Raw genomic sequence first — 19,849 nt, forward strand, 5'->3', positions numbered from 1 at the left:
AATTTGGCACATGAATAGACCATGTCATGGATTAGCTCATAGGCTACCTTCATGTCTGAATTTACTCATGTAATAAATAAAATTATTTCAATATGTTGTGCTGCAGTTGTACAGATTGAGCTATGGATTGGTAGTGATTAAATAGGTTGATTTGACATTAGGTAGGTTGTAGGTAGAAACCTACCCCATCGAAAATAAGGGCGTGAGGATAAAGTTTGCGTAACTATAAACTGTGAAGCTCTGTTACTAAGAATACGATCTATCTGACTTTTTTATATGGTCTGCATTGGTCTATAAAATATCTTTATTTATATGTTGCTTTCTAACTTTTTATGCCGGAAAGTACATACTGGGACTTTTATACTGAGGTCATTCACGTAGACGAAGCTACGACCAACACCTAGATTTTAGAATAAAATAACATCAAAACTACTAGTTTGATTTCGGTGTACAAGTTGCATGTCGGGGTATAAGCTAGTTGACTGTTTACGCGGGCCTATCGTGTGTCCAATATTTACCCATATCGGCAATGTATGCCAAATAAATTGATTCATAAGGGCTCAAGTTAGCAAAACGCAATTTTATGTCTACTTTGAGCAGACAATATACTTACAGTAATTAGAGCATGGTTTGCAAATAAGCAAGAACTAAGGAGTTTACCCTTTTATCTTGTGTAGTATGGTCAGTTTTTTTTGTTGAAACTGTTCCGGTGTAATTCCTGACCGTTCGGGTTTAGGCCTTAATACGGCGCCAGATAGCCAGTTTACTCGGTTAGTTCCCGATCATGAATAGAAGGTAATATGAAATGAAATGCCTGGACAGTGCAAAAAATATTTGGCTTAGTTTTTATGGTTAGTCATCAGCCTTTCCCCAACAGCCTGGGGAATCCGATTTAATTGGTTAGGATATCTAGCAAAGGGTATCGGGGAAAACTGACGATCTCTTTTCCAAATTTGGGCAATAAATCTAGAACCTCCTCGAAATTCTCACTGTAAATTATTTTCATACAGTTTGCAATATATCAGAGTCAGGCATGTCCCGCACTCGCGCAGTGGGCAAATTCCAGTGCAGTGGCACATATCATGCGCGCATAAATGAGAGTTACAAACATTCGGCTAAATGCCTTTTTAATTAATGATCCCAACAGCGTTTATGGATCTATCGCGAATATGGGCCAATCAGACAAATATTTTTGACATGATCTGGTGTGCGCGCCGCATTGGTTTTATAAAAAGAAAGCATAGTGCATACTATATTTTGCTGCTGTTGTGGTGCTCATTTAACCACACTTGGTGTAAGCCACCATGTATAAATAAAAAGCATTATTTTTTATACTTTTTTAATTATACTTAGGTTACGCGGATAGAACACATGCACCACCAACAGCCTTGATTTTCTGTTCTGCTGTCTTGGAGAAGAATTTAGCTTTAACTATGACGGGCTGCTTGGGGAGCTTGCCTTTGCCGAGCAGCTTGTAGTAACCCTGGAAAGATAGTTTAGATTTTAATTAATAAATAGAAAATAAATCAACATAACACTAATATATAATAAGAGAGTACTATATACTAAATGAATGGTATGTAGCGAATCAATTGCTTTTTCAAAACAATTAAATTTCAGCATGTGAAAAAAAAATTGCTTATTATCAAACAGTAAACAGGCACAAATTTTTTTTTTACTGATTTGCATCTATCATATTGTGACCATCATACTCTTTTAAATATAGATTTCAAGATAATACCATGTGGCAATTATGAATAGAGGCATGCAGGCTTTGTAGACACATTCATAGTGGTGGATAAACATCATGACTACTAGGGAAAATAATAGAGTGGCAATATTATTAATGAATATTGCAGTATCGCAATCATAGTTTTACAAAATGGGTAATATCACTCACAGCCTTGACAATGTTGATGACTGGCACTTTGCCGTCGGTGGCGGAGGGCGTACTTGAGAGACTGCTCTGAGACAAGTGTCCACAGTTTGTCCAAGTTAAGGACAGGGCAGAAGTCCTTATTTCTCCTCAAGTGGTAATTCCTCATACCAAGCTGAAATCATATGGGTCATTAATTTTCATCTTGCTGAATGATGAGTTACAAAGTTTAATCATGTGATGATAAGTTCTAAGCCTACTAATAATATTATAAAACTTTGATTTACAAAGTACTGATTCATGATAATCTGATACATAACCATACATATTTAAAATAATTATTTTTCAATGAACTTGTAGATTGTAATGAAATTAATCAATTTGGATGAGATACGCGATATATTTTTTGTTTGTGGTCTTTCTCAATATTGTGAAAACCAACTATAAATCTATGGTTAACAGAAGTTGCTTATACATAATAATTAATACATACAGTAAATCAAGATGAATCAAACAAATTAGTAATTGACGAATATCCAGCAAAACTTGTACGAGTGCATTGAAAAAATGCTCCTAGCTTTATCCATGTTTATAAAATGGTCCAGTGTGGTTCAGCCTTCAGGAACTTATGTTAACTACACTACATACATAACCATGAATGTGTTATAAACTCACTTTGCCAAAGTACCCAGGATGGTATTTGTCCATGTTGATTCTGTGGTGGTGCTCTCCACCCGCGTTACCACGACCACCGGGATGCTTACGGTGTTTCCCTAAATACAAAACAACGTATAAACAATGGCATCTATATTATCAATCTGTTAGATGTAAAGTAACATGTGTTTATTGGTTGTATGGTATTATTTATCTACCTTGTAGGTAATCCACCAATTTTAACTATGCCACAACTCTTACTAAAGTTTTAATACTTTAAACGTATAATGCAGGTAAACTGTTAAGTTCTTCTGCGATCAAATATTGTTTGTTTTAGTGTTTGTCTAAATGCACTGAAGCGATATTTATTTTATTTTAGATAGTTTCAATACAGCATAGGAAGAGATAATATAAATTATATTAGTGTACAACAATATTCTTTTCGATAAACAAGAGAAATTTGTAGTAAGCGGTACTTACTAAGTTAGGTTATAATTTTGTTTTTGTAACGTGTAATAAGACCTAGGAAAATAAAACAGTACTCACCGATACGACCGTGACCATGGCTCACGTGGCCTCTTAGCTTCCTGGTCTTCTTTTTGGACGTTGCCTACGGGAGGAGAAGAACAACATTTCATGAATGAACAAACCATAGTACATACTGATCATTATGAAAATATGCCACTAAATAAAACACGCAATGATAATTCTACACGAAACACTGTGATATTTAACTCCAAACTGAGGGATTAAGCAGTAAAAATTCGATTAATAATTATAAAAGACACGAACCATTATTCGGGCCTTCCGTAAAGTTTTTGAAAGAAAGAAAGAAGATTGTCAATCTCTATGGTAAACTAGTGTTGCCTCTCGAGACGATGGTAACTTAACCATAGTGAATAAAATCTAATAAAAATTTATTGAATACGGTCATATCTAAATTTATCAAGTTAAAATTTTAAGGAAATACATTACTTATTAGCTATTTACACATAAATTTGTTTGTAACTTATCCTGTCACATAAAAGCATTGTATATAAGCAATATTAAATATTGCTTTTTAAAATAAAAATAAGCAGAATTTCAAAGATATAACGCGACATAAAAAAAGAATAAAATTTTATTCAAATATTTTTTATTCAAAAGAAAGTAGACTGATAATATTATATCAGGTAGGTAATTTTGGACAAATGTGAACATATTAAATTAGTCGATTATATAATATATCAATATAATTAATCTGAGTAGAACATGTGAAAGTCAACTATGTTACTAAAAAGTCACAGCTCTACTCAGTACGTTTCCAGAAAATGGCAGGATTGTGTGTTGAAGTTAATTCTGACACGTATTTTATGAAAATACGTAAATAATTTGTGAAAAATTTGCAATGCTTGTACTCTAACAGAGTTTTTATATTGTATTCTATATTATATACTTAAAAAATGGAGTTCCGTGAGACGTTATTAGCTGCTCAACGAAATCAACAACAAAAGTCATCTGTGAGTTTGATTCTTATTTTGCGATATTATTTTACATTTTTATTCATAGATAATGAGAAATGTGCCTTTTTAATTTTATCTTAGTGTTTAAATAGCATTATTCAGGTCATCAGGTATCATTGTTTACCGACGGAAAGAGCGTATTTTGTTATTAAAGTACATTTTTAAGTGATGAAGTAATAATTGCGCTCATGATTTTAGGAAAATTTGTACTACAAAGCCCGGTTTGACCCTCCAAAAAAGGAGCAAAAACAGAGAGACCGACTGTCAGCTAATATACAAAAGTTTTTGGCAAAGAAAGATGAAGAAGAAAAACTTAAAAAGCGAGAAGCTCAAAAGAAGAAAGAGGACTTGCTTGCGATGCGAGATCCCAAAGCCCTTAGAAAGATCCAGAAGACTTTAAAAGTGATAAAGTCTGCCAATAAAGCCGCAATACAGGATGCAATTGATAATGATAATACAGCGGTGACCCTCACTGGGCCCGACCAGCCTGATCAAGATGATTATGGATACGAGTCGCAGGAAGCGGCCGCGCTGTATGCAAAAATGATGCAGAAGTATAGCAAACTACCTGAGGAGCCCAAGTTTCCCTCGGGCAGTAAGTATGGACTCACTTTATTTAGTGGGTGAGGGTAAAATGGGCATATTATATATCATTTAGCATTTTGTGGTTAAAAATAACTGTGACAAGATAATGTTTTGTAGTGCAAATAGTAAATAATTTTTCCCATGATTCATAGAGCTAATTTCACATTGTATTTATGCGTTAAATTCAAGGTCCTTCATGCAATATTGTCATATGAGAAAAAAATTTAGGGTTATCAAAATTTTGTGGTTTTAATTTTTTACTAAAATAACATTGCATCTGATAGTCATTCATGTGTTCTTAATAATTTATGTTGATTGAAGTTAAATATTGTTATATGTATTGATGGATAGATTCTGTTTACTGTGGGACAGATTATGTTGGTATGGTTTGTATGGTCATTGAATGACCTAAAAAATAGATCTAGTTAGGGATGAGAAAATAATATCATTTAGGAATGGCAACTATACAACAGGAAATTTGATTCATATGGGTGTTTCCTTATGGTTGTCATGATGTAATAAAGTTTTGTTTACCAACTTAAAGTTCTGTAAATGGGTATAAGAGCTGTCAAAATTTGTCAAGTTTGATTTTTCAATGTTACTTGTGATTGGTCAACATGACTAATATGGGCTCTAGTATAGTACAGTTCTAGTAAGTAATATAATGTTAACCATTGAGTAAAGTTGTTTCCCTTAGTGACTGTTTAATTAATGTCTGCATTTCATTTGTCAAATTTTATTATTGATTGGGCTTCATTACATATGATATTGGCATAAGATATTGCCATCCTCGCACCTACAACTTCTGGTAGTCAGGATCAGCAATGGCACATATTTTATAATACTGAGTAGTGAATCTTGGTGAATCTCAGAGAACATTACATGCCATATCATATGACACTGGCAAGGGAAAAGGGTTATGATTGTGTCATATTTTTTCTTTTAGTTGTACAAGTTGGAGGAAAAGTAACACATTGTTTGGTTGAACCCTGGCTCAAATTCCTACAGGCATTGTAGACACAGCTACATAAAAATAATTATCTAAGTCCATATCTAGAGGCTCAAGCTTCCTCCATGCCAAATGTTATTCAAATTGATGATTAACAATTACTTTCGAATGTACATTTGTATGTTTTAGTTATTTCTAAAATCTCAAATGATAACAGTGTAAAATACCACAGACAATAGTACAATAAAGACCCATTGCATATGCGATGGTCATTAATATGCTATAAGATGTACATAATTAATAGAGCTCACCCAAATTCTAACTTTCACACATAAGTAAAGTCATGTATAATTATATTTTGTCAAAACAGGGTCAGATTCTATGAGAACTATCACACAGGTATCAACTACTTATATACAACCCTAAAGTTATTAGTAATTTTATTTGATTATTTTTTTCGTAAATTTAAAATTTCATATGGTATGTGTACATAGTGTAGTACAAATATGTTTCAATATTAAGAATAATGTATTTTTCTCAGATCAGACAGTGAAGAAAGATCTAAATGGTACCAGAGAGCGAGTGAAACATGCTCTACAAAGTGAGGATGAACCGGTACCACACAAGAGGAGACGCAGGACTGAGAATGGAGGTAATTGAAAGATTTTCAACTTTTATGTCTCATTATGGACATTTTTTTGGAAGGATCATTTTTTAATTAATTTATTGGACAATATAACTAGATATAATATCTGATATTATATACTAGCTTATGTTTCGGAATGGTTGTTATTGTTTGTTTTTATCAATTTGTTGATTGTAGTCATGTAAATAGAAACCTGTTGGCAAATTACTGATTTATTTTATTACATAAAGTTGTGTAATATGTATGTAATTCTGCCTTAAGGTAATAATAGGATCGTTAAAAACCTGTATACACAGATATGGATAATTAATATCTAGATCCATGGATATAGATCTCATCTATATTATTCATTCTTCGTTAGAATGCATTATGTTGATTTTGCATGAGTTAAGGCTTTAAGTTTCTTACACTGCACATATTATATGACATGTTCACCATTCACCATTTATTTCTTAGTGTAATTCACTCAAAAATATAATATATTTTTCAGAAAAAGAACAAAGTCCACCAACAAGATATGAGCCTGAAAAAGAAAAGAGGAGAGAAGATTCAAAATCTGACAAGCCCAAGCCTAGAAGGCCAGCGCCGCCGCCGATGGATTTCAATCAATTGCTTAAACTCGCAGAACAAAAGAAAAGCGAGCCATTGGAAGCGGTACAAAAGAAGGCCTTGCAAGAGTCGGAGACGGAGAGGTTGATGACAAAAAAACAGAAGCGGGAATACGAAGAGGAGATGGCACGTCGACAGCGGAGGCAAGAGAGGATCGATGCGGAGGCAAAAGGTGGCAAACCAAAACGTAAGTTGTGGCGTACATAGGATATGTACATTTAGAAACTTTTGAAATTTTACGGAAGAGAAGAATTGATTTAGCTGCTTCGAACATATTGTTTATCTCCACATCTGTTTTGAGGATGAGTGTTCTAACTCAATTGAAAAAATATATAATATATCAATGTTTAATTTTTTTTTGTTTCCTATTTGGCATTCCGTATTCAAACTCAACGACCGCACTATATATGTATTGTTTCTAGAAAATTACAAACATGCCGGACCAATTACCTGCATGACGTCATTCCCATAATTTGTGCAGCAGATCACTCCCATAATTTAAGAAACTATCTTTAGTACTGTTACATCTTTGTGATCTTAAATCAATGTTATTTATTTCAGAGCCTAGAGAAAACAGGTCAATGGACAAAGATCGACCTGTGGAAAGAGAAAGGAAACCAGAATCGGGAGGGTTTGGGAGGATCCCAAAACTCACAGACAAAAATAACAGCAGAAATGACAGTCCAAAACCTGATAGGGATCGAGAACGTTTTGAGAAGTTGCAAAGAGAAAAGGAAAGAGCCAAAATAGATAGGGAAAAGAATGACCGCGAAAAAGAAAGATTGGAGAGAGCCAGACTAGACAAGGAGAGATTAGACAAATTAAAAGCGGAACGAGAGAGAATCGACAGGGACATAGCTAGGTTAAACATAGATAGAGAACGATTAGATAAGGCAAAAACAAAATTGGAAACGAGGACAACAGATAAACCAAGCAAACCTGCAGATAATGGTGTTGATAGGTCGAAATTGAATTCTAGGGAAAATGTAAAGAAAAACATAGATTTAAAGAGTCAGAACACATATAGAATAGATAAGAATTCTAATGAAAAGAAATTTGCCGCACCGAACAAGGACAGTAACGGTAAATACTTAAATGGTCACAGTACACAAGGTAAATCAGTGCCAAAATCTAGGGAGCAAATACCGCAAAAGAACGGTGTTCGGGAGAAAGAGCAGTTGAAGCCTAGAGCAAGTGATGGGCGACCCGAGAATGGTAAACGGCTGCACGAGAAGGAGTTATCCAAGAGGCCTGACGATAGGAAGATGCCACAAGGGAATCCCAAGCTGCAGCCTGGCTCCAGCAAGCCTAAGCCGACAAGTAGCTTTGACTTTGACAAACACATTAATTCAATAGGGAAGAATGGCCATGCAGCCAACAAGAACGGCGTTAAAAGGCCGGATGGTATGAAGAAACGGCCTCAGCCTGATGACAGAAGGAAACAAAAACGTAAGCGTATTATAATATTTCTTATTTATTATTCTTGAATGAATCGAATTGCTTGTTTCGTAAAGCTGTTTATGAATACTACATTTAACGGGAATGACAAGCATGGATCGCGTTGTTCGAAAACAGCTTGCTAATTTATAAAGTAATCGGATGCGCTGGCTGTTCTGCCCAGAAGTATATTGATAGAAGTAATTAGTAGCATTGCGATTATACACAGCAGTCGCGAAGGGTGAAATTTTCGACACAAAGTGTAGGTACTAATACTAAATATAATTAAATTTTAGGACACTATGCTATAAATAGCTAATAATATACTTTATTTTAATAGTTTGCTTACATATATTCGGAAAGGTTGCCAGTACGAATCTGCTTATATGGACCCTTAGCCGTTGATTCGCGGGCTGGCACAGTGTTTACTGTGACGTGTGCGAGCATCAATTATTCCCGATGTATTTTAATCACCCATAAAAAAACAGTCGCTCGTCAATCTTAGGTATATCCTAAACTATTCAAACGATTTAAAAAAACAGCCCAAACATTATTTTTCATGTCTGTATCATGGATCCGAATTACAAAAACGGTATGAGTATGATAAATTGGTTATGTTCAAGTTTTTCAAAATAACTAAATATGTTTTTGTTGACGCTACAGGTCGCGCTGTAGATTCTGATTCAGAATACGATTCTGAGTTGGATGATTTCATTGACGATGGCGATGAAGAAATGGACTATTCGAAACATATAAAAGAGATATTCGGATACGACAAATCTAAGTAAGTAATCTCTACAGTCGTTGACAGTACTGTGGACATTTAATAGTTTATTATCTTAAACTTGGAGGCTTATTTAATTCCCGGAACCCGAACAACTTAAAAAATGACTTAAAAATTCTTTCACTAAAAGGAAATGATGTTGACCATGAGTGCCATAAGTTTTTTTTCTTGCTGGTAACTAGCCTGCATACGGTCGTATTTGCGAATTAAAGCAATTACTAGTATGGAAGTTATTGTAAATTGCCATTGTGTGGTTTCAATAACTACACAATACTTAAATTAGACTGAGAGATGTATTTGTGTATTTTCGGATGTTTACCATAATATTACATATGCCAGTTTATTAATTAACAATATACATTAAACTATAATTTCCAGGTACAGAGACATAGATGATGATGATGACCCTGACATGGAATCCAGTTTCGCGCGACAACAGCGCGAAGAATACATCAGTAAGAAGATTGGTAAGTTGTTGGATGTTTCATTCGTTCTAATTCATTAATTCGTTATGAACAGGCCATTTTTGAAATTTAATTATATGTTCTTAGCGAACAGTGATATTTTAGAAAATGTCAATATATGTATGTGTTATTAGTATTTTAACAAATATGAAAAATCGAAAATAGTCATATGGAAACTTAAAAAAGCAAACTTTATTCTAAGTGGTACATTACTGTGAGGGTTCTGGAGATATTGATCATGTTTTTAAAATTCGTCCGTCAGTCACATGAGTACGTGAAAGTATGGATTAGCCCATTATAAAATTATAATTAATATTCACATTTATATAATAAAATAATGATGTAGCTTAAAATATCGGCGATTTTATTTTGAACATGTTTTTTAATAATAAATTCGTAATTACAGGCATAATGGAGGATTTGGAAGACATGAGGATGGAGGCGATGATGAAAAAAAAAAGTAAGAAAGGTCGACGCATTAGTGACGACGACTAACGGCGCTCGAACAACGCTCACCCACGGACCAAGAGATCAGTCGCACCGGCTGAATATGCTGCAGATATGTTCAATGCGCTAAACCGATCTCCGCAACGCTACATCAATCTACAAACACTGACAAATATATACAATGCTGTCCAATCCCAAGCACGCAGGCCATGATGTGGGGAGGATGTGGTTAATCTACCCCCGATATCTGGCCCGCGGATGAAATTGGATGCATAATTTGTGCCCACTTCCAATATTGGTTGGACAGCCTTGATTTAGGCCATAGTCTCACATGCTGTTTCACAACAATTTGAACCGAAGTACTTTCGATCTGTAAAAATAAAGCACAAATTCGACTCACAAGCCTTTTGTAAACCGTTCTATTATGTATCATTAATTTTCATAGCATGTCAATTGTAAAATTAATTAAGCATCAGCTTGCAATTAAATTTGTCGTGTGAAACCCGTGATGGTGCTGCTAACACAAAATGTTAATACGTGTTGCAAACTGTATAGTATTTAACGACTTTTGACTAATCAAGAGTGTAATATAATAGTTGTATTAATACGAGAGGTGTTGCATTGCGCGTATCTGTACCAGTTGTAGTTATAGCAATCGTGTTACCTATGTATAAATCATATGTTTTGTATGTTTGTATATGGTGGATAAGATGAGTGGATAAGTTGTAAGATATATTGATTAATTTGCAATGTCACTTTAATTTGTGGTTTTAGTGTAGACAGTAAAGCCGCCCACATAAGTAGTTGAATAAAATTTAAAAAACCAAACCGCCTATACGTTTTTCTATTATTAATTTTTTTATCAAAATAAAATAAGGAATTTACGTTATCTCATATAAATAGTGGATTATACCTAATGTGTATGGGTGATTGAAATTTTGGATTCGTTCAGGTACTTTTGTGGTCGTCTGTACATTTCACCCTAATATTTCTAGTTATGGGCTTTCGTTTCGTGTTGACGTTTTTGGCTACGGTTGTGAATTTTCGCGCCAACAATAAAAATTGATTGAACTATAATTATTTATATAGAGATAAGTGACTTACAAATATTTAAGGGGTTTGTTTTGTATATTATGTTTATCACAGTTGGTTGATTGCAAATATTTGAGTTTATAGCAATAGTTATAATTATTAATAATGATTTGCTATATATTAGTGCTGTACTATTACTATGGGAATAGTGGATAAGTTTTGTATGCAGTTATTGGCATTATCTAAGTTGTTTACACTGTTGTATGTTGATAGAATGTGTCGTATAATTGTCGTATTAATCCACTATCCATTTCGGACAAACATGAATTGATCTCTACAAAATTACTATTTTGATGATTAGATAACATTGATTGTTTTATAAAAGCCTCTGTGGATATCGTGGATAATAAATATTTTTACAATGGCAATTATTATGCCTTATATTATGTATTTAAGCATTTAACAATTTCAAATGTTAAATGACTCATTATTATGTCTATATGATAACACTATTGTACATCTTGTATATTATGCTTCGTGATGAGAAGAAAAATACAAAAAAATCACTAATAAAGAGTATTTTCAACTACTCAGTTTCTTTATTCCGCCCTCTTCAATCTCTTCAATATTGCAAGTTGCAACTAGGGCACTCGCTTTTCGCCATTCGTTGTTAATCCCACAATATGATAGGAAGCGAACCTGCCATATTTAAGCCCAGTTGAGATTTCGGGCTGGTACTAAGCAGAAAACCTAATATAATTTTGGCCAAGTAGGAATTCGTAGCCGGGATCTCACAGCGGTGGTCGTACAGGCATGCAAAACAATCTCCACGTGAAAGCCTTTACAATATTTTTAATCTGTTATGGAGGTCTTTTTATACTGATATTTTATAATGTTTTATAGTCTGTAAAGTGTCAGATGTTTTTGACAGTAATACCTTTACACATTATTGACAGTGACATGTCACTTCAGATAGCTGGCTGGAAAGGTTGGCAATTTGCAGTTTTCTTTTTCCTCGAGTCAAGGTTTATATTCTCTTTGTCAAGGTTATACGTGGGACGTAAATATCTTAACAATATTCTCGTTACATATTAAATATTAAGAGAGTAGATCGCAAGATAACTTTGGAACTTGGACATCGATTTGGAAAAAGTGATAATTTATTGGCAGCCAACCAGCTATTAAAGTACCTATTCAGATGAAATGTTAAAACGTATTTATTGCTACTTGTTTTATCTCAATTTGCTTAGATTTCTTTCATAAATTCTAATTGGAAAACGCCTCAAAACTGAATGCTTATCCTTGTCGTTAACAGCCATGAAGGTTTTAAATAGTGTCCAAGACTTACCAGAATTAACGAAATCGACTGTCCATCTGAGAAACGAAACGGAATTGCTGGAGAAACTGAACAAAATATTGAAGGACGGTCATGACAAGTTGCAGATAGTCACAGACTTCGATCACACCCTAACACGACACACCCTGGATAATGGGAAAACAGTGTTAACTAGTTTTGGTATGTACAAATTTTAAAATTTTAAACTGGATATTCTTGATCCAAATCAAGTGTTTTTATCTATTTCCGGATTTAATATTACTTAATCAATATTAATTAGATATTTACATCTATAAGCATACATAAATTGAGTGGAACAAAGCATCCTGTGACTCTTAATATGTCACATTGTATATTTAAGATTATTTTTTTTTTAGTTTCGAATGTACATAGAAAACAAGATTTCTAAACATTATCAATTAAATTTGAAAACTGAGATCACCATTAAAGTAAATATTATAGTGGGCAAAAAAGAATAATAAAGAAAATAATTATTGTAGCCCAATACATGAATATTGAATTAAAGTTGAATGTGGTGTAATAATTTAATTATAAAGGTGGTTACAAAAACAATAATATGTTTATTTTGTATTTTGTACTAAATATCATTAAATAGTTTACTTTGTCTTTTTACCTTTACTAAACATTCATGAATTAAGTTTTACTTTTTAGATTTTTTTTATAATTTTGTATTTTAATGTGAATATGGCTAGTGCGTGAGTGTATTTTTGACTGTAAGTGTGATGTTGCCACTGTGATGAATTTTCTTTAAGTAGTAGTAGTGGCGTTAGGGTGTGTAAAATTATAGTAACTTTTTTTTAAATTATAGTAAAACATTTTTTAAAAATTATTTTACATCTACACTTTGAGTAACTGATGTCAAAGTGTTAATTTCAAGAATATAAGTGAGGTTTTATTTAGTAACAATATTAAAATTACCTTGATTATAATATAATACATACATCTATATCTAAATGAAATAGTGTAAAGATCATAGCAATATGTAAAACTAATTGATAAATAGTTTTACCTAAAAGACCACTTCTAAGGCTATAAATGTTTTGCTGGCGTAGTTGTAGTATGGTACTACTGTAGTGTAGTGGTCTTGGGTTCAATCCCTGGCCTAGAGTCTGGAATTTGTGCCTGATATGGCAATAGGATCCCCTCTATTAAATCATGGAATGGAATACACATGGTGCAAAGTAGCTGCTCTGGTTGCGCCTTTGCCTACCCCTTTGGGGATAAAGCAGATGGGTGTGTATGTGTATAAAATATTTTGAATAATATGCACAACTATTATAAAAAGTGAGCTCTCATATAACAATCCTGAGTGAAATGAATGGCATTCATTGTTGCTTTATCAACTCTTGTTGACTATTTCAAAGTGCTTTTTCATATTAGGTATGTTTAGAGAGTGCCCGTCTGTCCCACAACACTACAAGGATGAGGATAACAGACTAGCTGGTATATACAAGCCAATTGAATGTGACCCTGTGATGAGCGTAGAAGAGAAGACCAAGCATATGATAAAATGGTATGTTGCAGCACATCAACTGTTAAGGTAAGTTATATTTATTATTCAAAACTATGTGGCTCTGGCTATGAGAAAGTTGTTTCGCAGAATAAAATTCGAATTGTGTAGTTTTTTAGAATAAAAAGTAGTGCATCCAGAATATGGTTTATCTGTGTGCTAAGTTGCATCTATATTCTTTTAGTGGCTTCTGTGTTTACTTCTAGTAATATTAAAACATGTTCACAGAAATTGGTAATTAAATTATTATTAGAATTAATAAGAGAAAATATTAGCAAGATCTCTATATGAATTGTACAAATTATTAATGTGATCTATTAAATAATAATTATTGAGTGATGTATTTGGATTTTATTGTTTTAATAATAAAGTATTAGTGCTTATAGGATTTATATAAGGCAAATGTAACAAAATAACAGTGCCTGTTGTGCTGAGGTATGTGGAAATGGGGTGTAGGCAGGGATCAAAAGCTAGGGCAGAGACTAAGTGGATGTCATATCTGTTGACTTCCTGTTATTGTAATTATGGATATCTTAACTGGTAAATGATACTAGTGCATCGTAGACAATGTAGATGACTTCTAAGTATTGTTGTAATCTAATCTTGCCTGTTATTTCTCGATGTAGGCGTGGTCACAATTGCCTTGCCGACATAAGCATTAGTGCAGGAATAAGTGTTAGACAAAACATTTTTATATGAAGTATATAAATAATCAATGGTATATTGAAAAAAACCATTTTACGAATTTTATCGCGGTTTTTTATATTATAATTTTCTTCCTATGTTTCGAAGACCGCAGCCTTCGTGGTCACGGGGCGGACTGACCGTCTAACATTCGCGTAATTTACGCGATTTTATGTTTAACATAAAAAAATATGGAATGCTACATGTACACTAATATACTTACTATATAGTTAGTTTGTGGCAGGGTCTCTATACCCGGTATACGATATAGCACGAATGTTACTTTAGGATATTGTCGACCAGTGTGTCAAATTTCATCCTAACCCATATAATGATTGGATCACAAACATGCAAACTTATTTGCAAATATTCATTTATATTTGAGAGATGTGCCTTCTGCTTGATTGGTATCGATCAAATCTTCACTGGGGTATGGAATTCAGAATGGCACGGTTTCAAGCTCTAGCGCGTTGCCATTAACTCCATAGTGTGTTACTCCTGGTTTAAAAAAAACGAACCCAATCAAAAATTCTTTCTAAGCATGTCGAAAAATCTATTGTGACTGTGATTTTGACTATCGACCCGATGGTACCTATTACATAGTATATTTATATCTGCCCTAAATCCTATACCGCTTTATAAGAAGCCATTAATAACATATCTTATTTTTATAGAGGCACGAAGTTCCCCCGAAACGAACTCACAGATGTGGCTCAAAAGATGATAGAGAGTTTCAGGTGAGTTCTCGTAGTTATTAATTATGAGATATTTTCCGTCATGATTTGATCGTATGGAGTAAGGAGCAGTGAGGTCCTCTCCCTTAGTGAGTTGTTTATAATAATAAACCAGCGTGTGGCTGTAATACTAATTCGCTCTACCACACTCGAACCATGAACTCTATAATCGGCATAATGGATTACATAAGTTTTGCGTTTCGGGGTCCGTTTGTGGTTTTAAATATGCCGGTATAATTCGGCGCCTGGTGATAAGTAATTATTTATTGGCAGTCGATACTATTTGGACAATCAAGTTATATCTAGTGCAATGGCGTCACTTAGCCGTGTCCACTCAAAAACCATCTACGTAAATAAAACAATCATATTGCACCGAGAATGCGTTTAAGTTGTATAAGTAAGAATAATGTTGGTAATTTAAGTCGTATTGTGTATGCAGGCGAGGTGTAAAAGACATGATATCATGGTGTGAGACGCAGAAGGTGCCCGTGTTGGTGTTCTCAGCGGGCTTGGGAGAGTCGGTAGTCGCGGCGCTGAAGGCAGCTAACTTCTTACTGCCACATGTAAAGGTATGCTTTGCAATGTATATGTTTGAAATTATTTGAAAAACGTCCAATGTATATCTTTGGGATATGTTAAGGCAGGGTCAGCACCAATAGGGGACCGGCCTATGCTTGATTTCGCACATTATTCTATGTGTAATGACTTTCAATACGAAAAAGAAGCGCTTCTGCGAAAACAGCATAAAAATGGGTTAAAAAATGAGCGAGTAATTCATATTTAAAATATTGTAATGTGTGCAGAAGTGGGCGCGATGTGGGGATATCGCTTCATCTCTTTCTTTCGCACGCGTCGTAATTCCCGATGACGTCACATGTAGATATTTTGTCTCTTTTCTGTTTCTTGTTAATTACCCCTTCCACCGAAATTCAAATGCTTATAACTTGTTGATTTTTCACTGGATTTTAATAATTTCTTTGGTGTTATAATTTATATTATGTAAATATTTGATAATTGTTAAGAACAAAAATGAGTCCGGTACCCTATTGAATGACCTATGTTTTGAAAAGTATTACTCTGGCACTGCATATTGCGACACAATAGATGCAATGAAAGTACAAGTTATTTGGTCATAGTATAGAGGAAAGATAAAAGGTCGCCCTGTTGTGTCACATTTCGTAACAATGAAGTAACAATTCATATTGTTGGTAGAGTTGCATTGTCTGTGGTCACGCTTTGCTTATTCTGATATAATTTTATCATTGTTGCGATGTAATTAAATTCACTGTCGTGATTGTTTTGATAAAATTGTTTGCGAATATTGGAGTCGATGGATGACGATTAGCCGTGCGGTCTGATGTGATTTTACTTCTATGGGGAGTACATTACCTCAAATCCATGCTTAGTGTTTTTACAACATTTTTGATGACCTAATCCTATTGGTCATAGCGTGATGTTATATAACCGTCCTCGATAAATGGGCTATCCAACACTAAATATTTTATCAATTCGGTTTAATAGTTTCTCGAGATGAGCGCGCTCATACAAAACTCATCAGCTTTATAATATAGTATAATATTATATTGAATTTCTAGGCGGCGTAATTGTTTTGCGTGCGCGGTACAACTACCGCATTGAGTTCTTGGTTTCGAATTCAGAGTCTTAATTGTGAAAACTAAAAAGCTATATAGGTACTCAGTGATTCTTCACGAATACCAGAGTTGGACAACTGTTTTGATATTTTAATTAACAGCGATAAAGCAATGTTATATTAAAATATATTCAAATGCATTTATATTTTACCGTTAGTTAAATTTCCAGTCCAGCGTCGATGACAAAGAGGAAGTAGTGCCGGCTGAGGCGAGAGATATCGCGGTTCGATTCCGCGTTCAATTCAAATATAAAATTATGATCTACCCATCAATGAGAGTTTCGACTAAAGAAAAAAGAAATCTAAACGAATATTTGCCTACTTTTCGTGTACCTTGTGTTAGACTTAAACAAACTACTTACAGTAAAAACCAATTATAGCAATATCGAAGGGATCATCGAATCTGGACGCTATATCCGATAGTCGTTAAAAACGATACGCGTTTTATATGCATCTATTGAAAGAGACCTTACTATTTAGTCGTTACAACCGATACGTCGCTATAACCGGAGTCGTTATAACCGGTTTCTACTGTATATGAGGAAAGAAGGTGTTCTTTGTTCACATTTTATTCTATCTATGTGGAATACATACAATTTTAGTACACAAGAAACAATTTCACAATTCTATAAATCTCCTTGATTAAATAAAATTTAAATTGCAGGTAATATCGAACTTCCTCGCAATGGACGAAGACGACAACATAGTGGGTATAAAGGGTGAAGTGATTCACACTTACAACAAGAACGAGACGGCGATCAAGAACACAGAGTATTACGACATGGTGCAGGAACGCAGTAACGTTATACTGATGGGTGATAACATCGGTGATGCCGGCATGGCCGAGGGCATGGAGCACTGCGACGTGGTCGTCAAGATCGGGTATCTTGGTCACAAAATCGAGGCCAACCTACCCAACTATTTAAACAAGTTTGATATAGTACTGATCGACGATCCGACCATGGACGTAACGAATGCCATATTAAAACTTTTGCTGTGATTTAGATCGTATTATATATATTTCGCTGTTTAAGTTTTGCATTTGTGTTGGATGCAATAGATAATTTTTGTTTGGATCCGTCGTGTTGTAATACATCCTCGCGAATAAACTTTAATTTTATTGTATTAATTCAACAGTTCGTGTGATCGATGCCTTATTTTGTTGAATTAAACTGTCTAGCAAAACGACTTTAAATATGAATATTGTTAATTTCCCGGTAGTCGGTAGTTTATGACACGGCGCGTGGATAATTTTGTTACGTCGTAGACACTTAGAGATGCAACTTAGTTGCAATATTATCTGCCGCGTGTTTCACAATTGTTGATTCCTTCATAAGCCTTGTTGATTGTTTCTAATTATAAATTAGTTGCCTGCGTACAACGAGCAGTACTAAAGATTGTGTGACAACTTCTCATTAATCACAATGGATCTTTGTTAGGTTACAAGTACTGTTTGGTATACGTGCGGTTTTATTTCTGCATAGTTATTGAGTCATACACACAATGGCAGTTACCATGTAATGTGGGTGCCGTGAGTCGAAGAAAGTAAAATATGTTTTTATATGAATCCCTCCTAGTCGAATTTCGACCATGATGGCCAATCTCTACGGAGATCAGTCAGGTACGCAGGAAATATTATAGTATTATAGTGCACAAGTGTGCGCAATACACAGGTGCATTCTGTTCCTTAACTCTCATAGTCCGGTGAGACGGCAATTCGACATGACTGGGGAAAGTCCTGACGCAGGACCAACGGCTTAACATGCTTTCTGAGGCACGAGAGTATCACACCACCAACTTCCTGACTCCTAGCTATATACGATGGAAAAATCCAGTCACATTTTTTTTGGCCCGACCCAGAATTCGAACCCAGGACGTTGGCGCGGTAGTCTCTCATATCTCGTACGCATTACAACTCCGCCACCGAGGCAGTCATCAGGCAGTTTAATCACATACCATCTTTATAACTTGTATTTGGTAGAGTAGGTACTCGCGCGCAGTACTGGTTTCGCTCAGATGTCGCTCAGAGCGCCAGATTTTAAGAAGGGGGCGCCACTGGACTTAGTAATTAAACTAAGTTGGGCTGTTTCCGTATGTGTAGATTTTTGAAAATACCTCTTTATCCGCTTGACCTTTAAACCAAGGCAGATAAGACAATAGGCATGTTATTTCAAAACAGTGACGCGTGTCCTCTGATTCATCAGTATACTTCGAGTTTATTGGATTTGAATTATAATTGTCATTGTGGTTTACTGGATATTTATAGTATCATAATTTACTCTATACTTTTTCGTTTCTGTTAATACTGAGGTTATTTGAGAGGTTTGATAAGTAAGTGCTTCACCATGCAGGGCAAACTATAGCTGTTGTAGGTATCAGTTATATTTTATAGATTGCATAGCGACTTTCATGGTAAAAAAGGGCTGGCGCATTTATTATTACTAAGCGCAGCACAGAAAATTTTTGACTGTCAAACTATTATCGACATTGTCGGCATTGAAATAATTGCATTACCTTGTGTTAATTGATTTTGAATATTATTTCTATAAAGACGATGTCGATATTAGTTTGACAGTAAAACAATCTCTGTGCTGCGCTTCGCCATACACTTGTCGGCTCTTAGTGTCGCGATTCGAATTAGTCGGTAAACGACCAGTAAGACGGGTCACCATAATTCTACCATCGTGGCTCGATAAACGTCTCTCGTATCTACAACTTATTTTCGGTCACACTGTTTTTTTATTTCACAAATAATTTTTTTATTACATACATATTTAGGTATGCATTGGTTTGGGTGGTGGATGGGGGCGAGGGTCCGCTATTTGAAAGTAGGTAATTCCTATAGGGTACAATTAAGTCTCTTAGCAGGTCCAAGAAGCAATAACTTTAAAAGATAAAAACGGCGACAGTGTCGCCCTCTGTCACATC

At 34.6% G+C, this 19,849-nt stretch overlaps 3 protein-coding genes across 6 annotated transcripts; 2 read left to right on the forward strand and 1 right to left on the reverse strand.

Moving 5' to 3' along the window:
• Positions 1 to 1,325: 1,325 nt before the first annotated feature.
• On the reverse strand, positions 1,326 to 3,460 carry LOC115445717 (60S ribosomal protein L27a). Its single transcript, XM_030172095.2, is given in 6 exon segments — positions 1,326 to 1,483; positions 1,901 to 1,931; positions 1,933 to 2,051; positions 2,552 to 2,649; positions 3,077 to 3,140; positions 3,323 to 3,460. Coding segments are annotated over 6 exon segments (444 nt in total). The 5' UTR covers positions 3,326 to 3,460; the 3' UTR covers positions 1,326 to 1,354.
• Positions 3,461 to 3,829: 369 nt separating this feature from the next.
• LOC115445700 (protein SPT2 homolog) lies at positions 3,830 to 11,574 on the forward strand. The gene is made up of 8 exons (XM_030172077.2): positions 3,830 to 4,029; positions 4,231 to 4,627; positions 6,108 to 6,218; positions 6,703 to 7,008; positions 7,383 to 8,270; positions 8,922 to 9,042; positions 9,421 to 9,509; positions 9,913 to 11,574. The coding sequence occupies exons 1-8, from the start codon at positions 3,973 to 3,975 to the stop codon at positions 9,999 to 10,001; spliced, it is 2,058 nt and encodes a 685-aa protein (XP_030027937.1). The 5' UTR covers positions 3,830 to 3,972; the 3' UTR covers positions 10,002 to 11,574.
• Positions 11,575 to 11,939: 365 nt separating this feature from the next.
• Positions 11,940 to 18,106, forward strand: LOC115445701 (7-methylguanosine phosphate-specific 5'-nucleotidase). Of its 4 annotated transcripts, none has more exons than XM_030172078.2 (6): positions 11,940 to 11,973; positions 12,301 to 12,501; positions 13,723 to 13,882; positions 15,211 to 15,273; positions 15,710 to 15,839; positions 17,586 to 18,106. In XM_030172078.2, exons 1-6 carry the CDS (start codon positions 11,946 to 11,948, stop codon positions 17,919 to 17,921), a joined length of 918 nt encoding a protein of 305 aa, XP_030027938.1. In that variant the 5' UTR covers positions 11,940 to 11,945; the 3' UTR covers positions 17,922 to 18,106. The 4 variants fall into 4 exon arrangements, with proteins under 4 accessions (XP_030027938.1, XP_030027940.1, XP_030027941.1 ...); XM_030172080.2 differs by having other exon boundaries at positions 11,941 to 12,198; XM_030172081.2 differs by having other exon boundaries at positions 11,941 to 12,171.
• Positions 18,107 to 19,849: the final 1,743 nt, after the last annotated feature.

The sequence above is a fragment of the Manduca sexta genome, chromosome 22 (assembly GCF_014839805.1).
Source record: "Manduca sexta isolate Smith_Timp_Sample1 chromosome 22, JHU_Msex_v1.0, whole genome shotgun sequence".
NCBI classification, from domain to species: Eukaryota; Metazoa; Arthropoda; class Insecta; order Lepidoptera; family Sphingidae; genus Manduca; species Manduca sexta.